At 54.3% G+C, this 12073-nt stretch overlaps 1 protein-coding gene across 1 annotated transcript in view; it reads right to left on the minus strand.

Moving 5' to 3' along the window:
* LOC132808978 (zinc finger protein 513-like) overlaps nucleotides 1-12073 on the minus strand; it is an 85840-nt gene that overhangs the window by 15011 nt on the left and 58756 nt on the right. Inside the window, exons 2-3 of the mRNA XM_060822371.1 lie at nucleotides 8656-9812; nucleotides 3640-3738 (exon numbers count right to left, since the gene is read on the minus strand). Of these exons, the coding sequence (XP_060678354.1) occupies nucleotides 3640-3738; nucleotides 8656-9676 (1120 nt within the window). The 5' untranslated portion in view covers nucleotides 9677-9812. The remainder of the gene's footprint in view (nucleotides 1-3639; nucleotides 3739-8655; nucleotides 9813-12073) is intronic.

Raw genomic sequence — 12073 nt, forward strand, 5'->3', positions numbered from 1 at the left:
TGGGCAGTGAGAGAGAGACACCACCATATACCCTGTGGGCAGTGAGAGAGAGAGACCACCATATACCCTGTGGGCAGTGTGAGAGAGAGACCACCATATACCCTGTGGGCAGTGTGAGAGAGAGAGAGAGAGAGACCACCATATACCCTGTGGGCAGTGAGAGAGAGAGACCACCATATACCCTGTGGGCAGTGTGAGAGAGAGACCACCATATACCCTGTGGGCAGTGAGAGAGAGAGACCACCATATACCCTGTGGGCAGTGTGAGAGAGAGACCACCATATACCCTGTGGGCAGTGTGAGAGAGAGAGAGAGAGAGACCACCATATACCCTGTGGGCAGTGTGAGTGAGAGACCACCATATACCCTGTGGGCAGTGTGAGAGAGAGAGAGAGAGAGACCACCATATACCCTGTGGGCAGTGAGAGAGAGAGACCACCATATACCCTGTGGGCAGTGAGAGAGAGAGAGACCACCATATACCCTGTGGGCAGTGTGAGAGAGAGACCACCATATACCCTGTGGGCAGTGTGAGAGAGAGACCACCATATACCCTGTGGGCAGTGAGAGAGAGAGACCACCATATACCCTGTGGGCAGTGAGAGAGAGAGACCACCATATACCCTGTGGGCAGTGAGAGAGAGAGACCACCATATACCCTGTGGGCAGTGTGAGAGAGAGACCACCATATACCCTGTGGGCAGTGAGAGAGAGAGACCACCATATACCCTGTGGGCAGTGAGAGAGAGAGACCACCATATACCCTGTGGGCAGTGTGAGAGAGAGACCACCATATACCCTGTGGGCAGTGTGAGAGAGAGAGAGAGAGAGACCACCATATACCCTGTGGGCAGTGTGAGAGAGAGACCACCATATACCCTGTGGGCAGTGTGAGAGAGAGAGAGAGAGAGAGACCACCATATACCCTGTGGGCAGTGAGAGAGAGAGACCACCATATACCCTGTGGGCAGTGAGAGAGAGAGACCACCATATACCCTGTGGGCAGTGTGAGAGAGAGACCACCATATACCCTGTGGGCAGTGTGAGAGAGAGACCACCATATACCCTGTGGGCAGTGAGAGAGAGAGACCACCATATACCCTGTGGGCAGTGTGAGAGAGAGACCACCATATACCCTGTGGGCAGTGAGAGAGAGAGACCACCATATACCCTGTGGGCAGTGAGAGAGAGAGACCACCATATACCCTGTGGGCAGTGTGAGAGAGAGACCACCATATACCCTGTGGGCAGTGTGAGAGAGAGAGAGAGAGAGACCACCATATACCCTGTGGGCAGTGTGAGAGAGAGAGAGAGAGAGACCACCATATACCCTGTGGGCAGTGTGAGAGAGAGACCACCATATACCCTGTGGGCAGTGAGAGAGAGAGACCACCATATACCCTGTGGGCAGTGTGAGAGAGAGAGAGAGAGAGACCACCATATACCCTGTGGGCAGTGAGAGAGAGAGACCACCATATACCCTGTGGGCAGTGAGAGAGAGAGAGACCACCATATACCCTGTGGGCAGTGTGAGAGAGAGACCACCATATACCCTGTGGGCAGTGTGAGAGAGAGACCACCATATACCCTGTGGGCAGTGTGAGAGAGAGACCACCATATACCCTGTGGGCAGTGAGAGAGAGAGACCACCATATACCCTGTGGGCAGTGAGAGAGAGAGACCACCATATACCCTGTGGGCAGTGAGAGAGAGAGACCACCATATACCCTGTGGGCAGTGAGAGAGAGAGACCACCATATACCCTGTGGGCAGTGTGAGAGAGAGACCACCATATACCCTGTGGGCAGTGTGAGAGAGAGAGAGAGAGAGACCACCATATACCCTGTGGGCAGTGTGAGAGAGAGACCACCATATACCCTGTGGGCAGTGTGAGAGAGAGAGAGAGAGAGACCACCATATACCCTGTGGGCAGTGAGAGAGAGAGACCACCATATACCCTGTGGGCAGTGAGAGAGAGAGACCACCATATACCCTGTGGGCAGTGTGAGAGAGAGACCACCATATACCCTGTGGGCAGTGTGAGAGAGAGACCACCATATACCCTGTGGGCAGTGTGAGAGAGAGACCACCATATACCCTGTGGGCAGTGAGAGAGAGAGACCACCATATACCCTGTGGGCAGTGAGAGAGAGAGACCACCATATACCCTGTGGGCAGTGTGAGAGAGAGACCACCATATACCCTGTGGGCAGTGAGAGAGAGAGACCACCATATACCCTGTGGGCAGTGAGAGAGAGAGACCACCATATACCCTGTGGGCAGTGTGAGAGAGAGACCACCATATACCCTGTGGGCAGTGTGAGAGAGAGAGAGAGAGAGACCACCATATACCCTGTGGGCAGTGTGAGAGAGAGACCACCATATACCCTGTGGGCAGTGTGAGAGAGAGAGAGAGAGAGACCACCATATACCCTGTGGGCAGTGTGAGAGAGAGACCACCATATACCCTGTGGGCAGTGTGAGAGAGAGACCACCATATACCCTGTGGGCAGTGAGAGAGAGAGAGACCACCATATACCCTGTGGGCAGTGAGAGAGAGAGACCACCATATACCCTGTGGGCAGTGTGAGAGAGAGAGAGAGAGAGACCACCATATACCCTGTGGGCAGTGTGAGAGAGAGACCACCATATACCCTGTGGGCAGTGTGAGAGAGAGACCACCATATACCCTGTGGGCAGTGAGAGAGAGAGAGACCACCATATACCCTGTGGGCAGTGAGAGAGAGAGACCACCATATACCCTGTGGGCAGTGAGAGAGATGATATGAACCCTCTCCCTCACTAGAACCCCATCAATTATCATTCTCCAACTTTCCCCCCACTCCCCCCTTTGTCCCCTCACTCCCCCCACTCCCCCCTTTGTCCCCTCACTCCCCCCACTTCCCCCTTTGTCCCCTCACTCCCCCCACTCCCCCCTTTGTCCCCTCACTCCCCCCACTCCCCCCTTTGTCCCCTCACTCCTCCCACTCCCCCCTTTGTCCCCTCACTCCTCCCACTCCCCCCTTTGTCCCCTCACTCCCCCCACTCCCCCCTTTGTCCCCTCACTCCCCCCACTCCCCCCTTTGTCCCCTCACTCCCCCCTTTGTCCCCTCACTCCCCCCACTCCCCCCTTTGTCCCCTCACTCCCCCCTTTGTCCCCTCACTCCCCCCACTCCCCCCTTTGTCCCCTCACTCCCCCCACTCCCCCCTTTGTCCCCTCACTCCCCCCACTCCCCCCTTTGTCCCCTCACTCCCCCCACTCCCCCCTTTGTCCCCTCACTCCCCCCACTCCCCCCTTTGTCCCCTCACTCCCCCCACTCCCCCCTTTGTCCCCTCACTCCCCCCACTCCCCCCTTTGTCCCCTCACTCCCCCCTTTGTCCCCTCACTCCCCCCACTCCCCCCTTTGTCCCCTCACTCCCCCCTTTGTCCCCTCACTCCCCCCACTCCCCCCTTTGTCCCCTCACTCCCCCCACTCCCCCCTTTGTCCCCTCACTCCCCCCACACCTCCCCTTGCCCTGTCTCCCCTTCACCCCTCTCTCATGCCTCCCTCTCCCATTCCCTGCATCCACCCCCACACTGCCCACTGTCACCTGAATCGCCCACTCCCCCCTCATTGGCCTCCCCTCCCGGTGGCGTACCGTAGAGATGGGTGATCTTGTGGTTGGAGAAGTTGCTGAGTTTCGTTGTCTTGAACTCACAGAGGTCACAGTGATATTCTGGGACATAGTTCTCATCAGCTGGGGTGGGTGGCGTGGGGAAGAACATCATATATAGTTACTGTGGGCGTAAATATCCCATTACTGTCATCGAATCACAGAGATGTACAGCACGGAAACACACCCCTCGGCCCAACCAGCCCATGCCCGACCAGATATCCCAACCCAGTCTAGTCCCCACCTGCCAGCACCCGGCCCATATCCCTCCAAACCCTTCCTATTCATATACCCAGCCAAATGCCTTTTAAATGTTGTCATTGTACCAGCCTCCACCACATCCTCTGGCAGCTCATTCCATACACACACCACCCTCTGCATGAAAAAGTTGTCCCTTAGGTCCCTTTTATCACTTTCCCCTCTCACCCTAAACCTATGCCCTCTAGTTCTGGACTCCCCCGCCCCAGGGAAAAGACTTTGTCTATTTACCCTATCCATGCCCCTCATAATTTTGTAAACCTCTGTAAGGCCACTCCTCAGCCTCCGACGCTCCAGGGAAAACAGCCCCAGCCTGTTCAGCCTCTCCCTGTAGCTCAAATCCTCCAACCCTGGCAACATCCTTGTAAATCTTTTCTGAACCCTTTCAAGTTTCACAGCATCTTTCCGATAGGAAAGAGACCAGGATTGCACGCAATATTCCAACAGTGGCCTAACCAATGTCCTGTACAGCCACAACATGGCCTCCCGACTCCTGTACTCTATAATATACCATTACCGTGAGGTAAATACCCTGTTACTCAGGGGGTAAATATCCTATTACTTTGGGGGGTGGGGGGGTTAATTCCCCGTTACTATGGGGGGGTTAAATACCTTGTTACTGTGAGGGGTAAATACCCTATTACAGTGGGGGTAAATACCTCATTACAGAGGGAAGTCAATACCCTGTTACTGTATGGGGTAAATACCCCCATTACAATGGGAGGAAATACCCCTTCACTGCATGGGGGGGGAATATCCCATTATTGGGGAGGGAAATACACCATCTCTGTGGGGAGGAGGGTTAAATACCCTGTCACTGTGGGGCTAAATACCCTATTACTATGGTGGTAAATACCCCATTATTGTGGGAAGTAAATACCCTATTACTGGGGTGAGTACATACCCTATTATTGTGGGGTATTACCCTGTTACTGTGGGGTGGGGGTAAGTACCCCACTACTGAGGGTGATAAATACCCTGTTACTGTGGGGTGGGGGTAAGTACCCCACTACTGAGGGGGATAAATACCCTGTTACTGTGGGGTTGGGGTAAGTACTGCACTACTGAGGGGGTGTAAATACCCTGTTACTGTGTGCTGTTAATTACCCTGTTACTGGGGGGTGGGGTAAGTACTGCACTACTGAGGGGGTGTTACTGTGGGGGATAAATCCCCGGTTACTGGGGTGGGTAAATACCCAGATGCTGTGGGAGGTAAATACCACACTGCAGTGGGAGGTAAGTACCGTGTTACTCTGGTACTGTGAGGGTAAATGCCCAGTTACACAGGGGGTATATACCCCATTACTGTGGGGGTAAATGCCCAGTTACTCAGGGGGGTAAATGCCCCATTACTGTGGGGGTTAAATACCCAGTTACTCAGGGGGGTAAATGCCCCATTACTGTGGGGGTTAAATACCAGTTACTCGGGGTATATACCCCATTACTGTGGGGGTTAAATACCCAGTTACTCAGGGGGGTAAATGCCCCATTACTGTGGGGGTTAAATACCCAGTTACACAGGGGGTATATACACCATTACTGTGGGGGTAAATACCAGTTACTCGGGGTAAATGCCCTATTACTGTGGGGGTAAATACCCAGTTACTCAGGAAGTAGATGCCCCTTGATTCTGGGGTAAATACCCAGTTACTGAGGAGGGTAGATACCCCAATACTGTGGCGGTTAAATACCCAGTTACATGGGGGTAATTACCCCAATACTGTGGTGGGGTAAATACCCAGTTTCACAGATGGTATATATACGCCAGTACCGTGGGAGGTAAATACCCAGTTACTCAGGAGGTAAATACCCCATTACTGTGGGGGGTAAATACCCAGTTTATCAGGATAAATACCCCATTACTGTGAGGGTAAATGCCCAGTTACTCGGGGGTAAATACCCCATTACTGCAGGAGGTAAATACCCAGTTATTCGGGGTAAATACCCCATTACTGTGAGGGTAAATGCCCAGTTACTCAGGGGGTAAATACCCCATTACTGTGGGGAGTAAATACCCAGTTATTCGGGGGGTAAATACCCCATTACTGTGGGGAGTAAATACTCAGTTTATCAGGATAAATACCCCATTACTGTGGGGAGTAAATACTCAGTTTATCAGGATAAATACCCCATTACTGTGAGGGTAAATGCCCAGTTACTCAGGGGGTAAATACCCCATTACTGTGAGGGTAAATGCCCAGTTACTCAGGGGGTAAATACCCCATTACTGTGGGGAGTAAATACCCAGTTACTCAGGGGGTAAATACCCCATTACTGTGAGGGTAAATGCCCAGTTACTCAGGGGGTAAATACCCCATTACTGTGGGGAGTAAATACCCAGTTACTCAGGGGGTAAATACCCCATTACTGTGAGGGTAAATGCCCAGTTACTCGGGGTAAATACCCCATTACTGTGAGGGTAAATGCCCAGTTACTCGGGGTAAAAACCCCATTACTGTGAGGGTAAATGCCCAGTTACTCAGGGGGGTAAATGCCCCATTACTGTGGGGGTAAATGCCCAGTTACTCGGGGTAAAAACCCCATTACTGTGAGGGTAAATGCCCAGTTACTCGGGGTAAATACCCCATTACTGTGAGGGTAAATGCCCAGTTAGTCAGAGGGCCTCCCTCACTTGGTAGTGGAGTTGGTGGGACAGCAGGTTCAGGGATGGGGTCGTGTGGGGATTGGGACCTGTACCTCTGGAGCTCCATGCTCTCTGTTTGGCTCCTCCAGGATGTTGGGGTGAAGAGCTTGGGGTGGGGGCTGGGGGCTGGGGAAGGGGATTTGTTCATCTCTGTTTGCAAAGGGACACATCTGTGTAAACAGGTCACGCTGCAGTTCCAGCCTCCCACCAGCAGCAGCGCTATCTACACCGTCTCCGCTGCTCAACCCCACATTCTGGATTTGGGAGAAAGATGGGAAATGCATGGGATCTGATCCCGTCATTCTCCCAGGCACCATTCTCAGGAACATGCCTTCCACATCCCTCAGAGAGAGAGGGATGGGGGGACCACTGTTCACCATCCACCCTCTGAATAATTGTGGAACCCACCACCATCTCTCCCCATCCATCCCAACTCAACAGGAGAAGGCAGAAAGGAATGGGAAAGAGAGAGAGAGAAAGAGAGAGAGAGAGGGAAAGAAAGAGGGGGAAAGAGAAAGAGAGAGAGGGGGAAAGAGAAAGAGAGAGAGAGTGATAAAGGGATGGAGAGAGTGATAAAGGGATAGTGGGAGTGATAATGGGATGGAGTAATTGATAAAGGGATGGAGAGAGTGATAAAGGGATAGTGAGAGTGATAAAGGGATGGAGAGAGTGATAAAGGGATGGAGTGAGTGATAAAGGGATGGAGAGAGTGACAAAGGGATAGTGAGAGTGATAAAGGGATGGAGAGAGTGATAAAGGGATGGAGTGATTGATAAAGGGATGGAGAAAAGTGATAAAGGGATGGAGAGAGTGATAAAGGGATGGCGAGAGTGATAAAGGGATGGAGAGAGTGATAAAGGGATGGAGAGAGTGATAAAGGGATGGAGAAAAGTGATAAAGGGATGGAGAGAGTGATAAAGGGATGGAGTGATTGATAAAGGGATGGAGTGAGTGATAAAGGGATGGAGTGAGTGATAAAGGGATAGTGTGAGTGATAAAGGGATGGAGAGAGTGATAAAGGGATGGGATGATTGATAAAGGGATGGAGAGAGTGATAAAGGGATGGAGTGAGTGATAAAGGGATGGAGTGAGTGATAAAGGGATAGTGAGAGTGATAAAGGGATAGTGAGAGTGATAAAGGGATGGGATGATTGATAAAGGGATGGAGAGAGTGATAAAGGGATGGAGTGATTGATAAAGGGATGGAGTGAGTGATAAAGGGATGGAGTGAGTGATAAAGGGATGGAGAGAGTGACAAAGGGATAGTGAGAGTGATAAAGAGATAGTGAGAGTGATAAAGAGATAGTGAGAATGATAAAGGGATGGAGTGATTGATAAAGGGATGGAGTGATTGATAAAGGGATGGAGTGAGTGATAAAGGGATGGAGAGAGTGATAAAGGGATGGAGAGAGTGATAAAGGGATGGAGTGATTGATCAAGGGATGGAGTGAGTGATCAAGGGATGGAGTGAGTGATAAAGGGATGGAGAGAGTGATAAAGGGATGGGGTGATTGATAAAGGGATGGAGAGAGTGATAAAGGGATGGAGTGATTGATAAGGGGATGGAGTGAGTGATAAAGGGATGGAGAGAGTGACAAAGAGATAGTGAGAGTGATAAAGGGATGGAGAGAGTGATAAAGGGATGGAGTGATTGATAAAGGGATGGAGTGAGTGATAAAGGGATGGAGAGAGTGACAAAGGGATAGTGAGAGTGATAAAGGGATGGAGAGAGTGATAAAGGGATGGAGTGAGTGATAAAGGGATGGAGAGAGTGACAAAGGGATAGTGAGAGTGACAAAGGGATAGTGAGAGTGATAAAGGGATGGAGAGAGTGATAAAGGGATGGAGTGAGTGATAAAGGGATGGAGTGAGTGATAAAGGGATGGAGTGAGTGATAAAGGGATGGAGAGAGTGATAAAGGGATGGAGAGAGTGACAAAGGGATAGTGAGAGTGATAAAGAGATAGTGAGAGTGATAAAGGGATGGGCCGATTGATAAAGGGAGATGGTGATGGGACAGAGTGGGTGGGAGGAGGGTGTTTACTCTGGCTGCTCCCTCCTCCCCCCCCTCCCGTTGCCACCCCCCGGGGCGACCCTCACCGTTGTGCAGTGTCATGGCGTGCCTGCGGAGGGCGTTGCTGTGGGCGGTGGAGTACTCGCACCAGTTGCACTTGAGAAGCAGCCCCTTGCCGTCCACACCCTTCTTCAGGTGGGTGAGCTTGTGGCGTTTGAGGTTCTCCTTGCGGGCGCAGGCGAAGCCGCACTGGTCGCACTGGAAGGACTTGTTGCCGGTGTGCAGGGCGATGTGCTTGACCAGCGAGTGCCGGTATTTGGTCTTCCAGCCGCAGGTCTTGCACATGTAGATGCGGCCAGGGCTGCCGCTGGTGCTGACGTGCACCAACTTGTGCTGGCGCCAGAACGAGATCTTGTTGGTGGTGTAGTTGCACTGGCTGCACTTGATCACGTCGCTGCCTTCCCTCAGGTGAGTCTCCCTCTCGTGGGTCCTCAGCTCCTGCTTGCCTCCTGCCACGTACGGGCACAGATCACACTGGTACTGCTTGGACTGCCACCTCTGCTTGTTCGGACCCGTGCCCTGAGTGGGCCGTGCCCCGGGGTTGTTCGGGGACCCTCCGCCATGCCCGCTCTCGGAGTCCGGCTCCCCCTCGGGACCCCCGGGCGGTCTCGGAGCGCTCCCGCCCTTCCCGTCCTCGCCCACCACCACCACCTTGTAGTTGACGTCCTCTTCCCCCTCCTCTTCCTCCTCCTCGCCCGCTCTGCCCCTCGGCCCCCCTCCGTCCTGACTCTCCTCAAACAACCAGGATCTTTCCTGCCCCGGGTCCCAAGTGTAGGCACCGGCCCCCCGCGGGCACAGACCGCCGTCGCTGCCCTCCGAGGTCTCCCCGTCGCACGGTGCCCACCACTCAATCGGCACCTCCCTCTTCACGGGTCCGGGCGCCTGGAGAGGGGGTCCCGGCTGGCTGTGCGTCGTCCGGTGCACCCGCATGTCCTCATCGTTCTGCGTCACGAACGGGCAGAGGGCACACATCAACGGCTTCACCTCCTCCTCCTCCTGCTGCGGCGGCTGGTCGGCAAAGGAAGGCAGCGCGGACTCGCCCGACATAGTCCAAGCCGGCCCTATGCCCCCTCCTAATGGGGCAATGCCAGGGTGAGGCAGCCAATCAGGACAGAGAAAGGCAGGAGACGGTCCATCGTCACCCAGAGAGAGCGCAGTTAATGGAACATCCCACAGACATATCCTAGAGGAAAACGGAACATACAGAGCAGTCAGATCCTCCCAGAATGTTCCTCCCACACCCACATTTCTGTATCTCTCTCCCCCCCACACCCACATTTCTGTATCTCTCCCTCCCTGACACCCACATTTCTGTATCTCTCTCCCCCACACCCACATTTCTGTATCTCTCTCCCCCACACCCACATTTCTGTATCTCTCTCCCCCCCCACACCCACATTTCTGTATCTCTCTCTCCCCCACACCCACATTTCTGTATCTCTCTCCCCCACACCCACATTTCTGTATCTCTCTCCCCCACACCCACATTTCTGTATCTCTCTCCCCCACACCCACATTTCTGTATCTCTCTCCCACACCCACATTTCTGTATCTCTCTCCCACACCCACATTTCTGTATCTCTCTCTCCCTCACAACCACACTGCTGTATCTCTCACGCACCCTGTACCTCTCTCACACACACACATATTGTATTTCTCTCTCTCTCTCTCACACACATACATTGTATCTCTTGCGCGCGAGTGCGCACACACACTGCATCACTCTCCCGTGCACTGTATCACTCGCACGCGCACTGAATCTCGCTCGCGCATGTGCGCACAGCATCACTCTCGAACGCGCGTAGGCGCACACTGTATCACTCTCTCTCGCACGCGCGAACTCTATCACTCTCACTCACGCGCACACACTGCATCACTCTAGTGCGCGCAAGCACACACACACACACTGCATCATTTGCGTGCATTGTACCACTCGCGCACTGCACCACACTCGCTCGCAAGTGCATTGTATCGCCCACACGCACTGTATAGCGCAGGCACAGAGTGCGCGCACGCAAGAGTGATAATGTATCGCTCGCTCGCACTGTATCGTGCAGGTATACTGTATACTGTATCACTCGCGTCCACTGTATCGCGCACGCGCACACGTCGTATCTCTCTCTCTCACACGTGCGCACGCGCGCATCGTATCGAACTCTCTCTCTCTCGCGTGTGCGCGCGTCGTATCGATTTCTCTCTAGCGCGTCGTATCGATCGATCGATCTCTCTCTCGCGCCTGCGTCGTATCAATCTCTCTCGCGCGCGCTGTATCGACCTCTCTCTCTCGCGCGCGCACGTCGTATCGATCGATCGATCTCTCTCTCGCGCGCGCGTCGTATCAATCGATCGATCTCTCTCTCGCGCACACGTCGTATCAATCGATCTCTCTCTCTCACTCGCGCGCGCATTGTATCGATCGATCTCTCTCGCGCGCGCCGTATCGATCGATCTCTCTCTCTCTCTCTCTCGCCGTGTCGATCTCTCTCTCTCTCTCTCTGCGCGCGCGCCGTGTCGATCGCTCTCTCGTGCGCGCGTCGTGTCGATCGCTCTTTCTCTCTCTCGCTAGCTCGCGCGCGTCGTGTCGATCGCTCTCTCTCTCGCGCATGCGCGCGTCGTGTCGATTTCTCTCTAGCGCGCGTCGTATCGATCGATCGATCTCTCTCTCGCGCGCACGTCGTATCGATCGATCTCTCTCTCTCACTCGCGCGCACGTCGTATCGATCGATCTCTCTCTCTCTCTCGCGCGCGCGTTGTATCGATCTCTCTCTCTCTCGCGCGCGCGTTGTATCGATCTCTCTCTCTCTCGCGCGCCGTATCGATCTCTCTCTCTCGCCGTGTCGATCTCTCTCTCTCGCGCGCGCGCCGTGTCAATCGCTCTCCCTCTCTCTCTCGCGCGCGCGCGCGCGTCGTGTCGATCGCTCTTTCTCTCTCTCGCTGGCTCACGCGCGCGCGAGAGAGAGCGATCGATACGACGCGCGCGCGAGAGAGAGCGATCGACAGGACGTGCGCGAGAGAGAGAGCGATCGAGAGGACGCGCGCGCGAGAGAGAGAGCGATCGACAGGACGCGCGCGCGAGAGAGAGAGCGATCGACAGGACGCGCGCGCGAGAGAGAGAGCGATCGACAGGACGCGCGCGCGAGAGAGAGAGCGATCGACACGACGCGCGCGCGAGAGAGAGAGCGATCGACAGGACACGCGCGCGAGATAGAGAGCGATTGAAACGACGCGCGCGCGAGAGAGATCGATATGACTCGCGCGAGAGAGAGCGCGATCGATAGGACGAGCGTGCGAGAGAGAGAGCGATCGACAGGACGCGCGCGAGAGAGAGAGAGCGATCGACAGGACGCGCGCGAGAGAGAGAGAGCGATCGACAGGACGCGCGCGCGAGAGAGAGCGATCGACACGACGCGCGCGCGAGAGAGAGAGAGAGCGATCGATACGACG

This window comes from Hemiscyllium ocellatum (assembly GCF_020745735.1).
Source record: "Hemiscyllium ocellatum isolate sHemOce1 chromosome X unlocalized genomic scaffold, sHemOce1.pat.X.cur. SUPER_X_unloc_7, whole genome shotgun sequence".
Classification (NCBI taxonomy): domain Eukaryota; kingdom Metazoa; phylum Chordata; class Chondrichthyes; order Orectolobiformes; family Hemiscylliidae; genus Hemiscyllium; species Hemiscyllium ocellatum.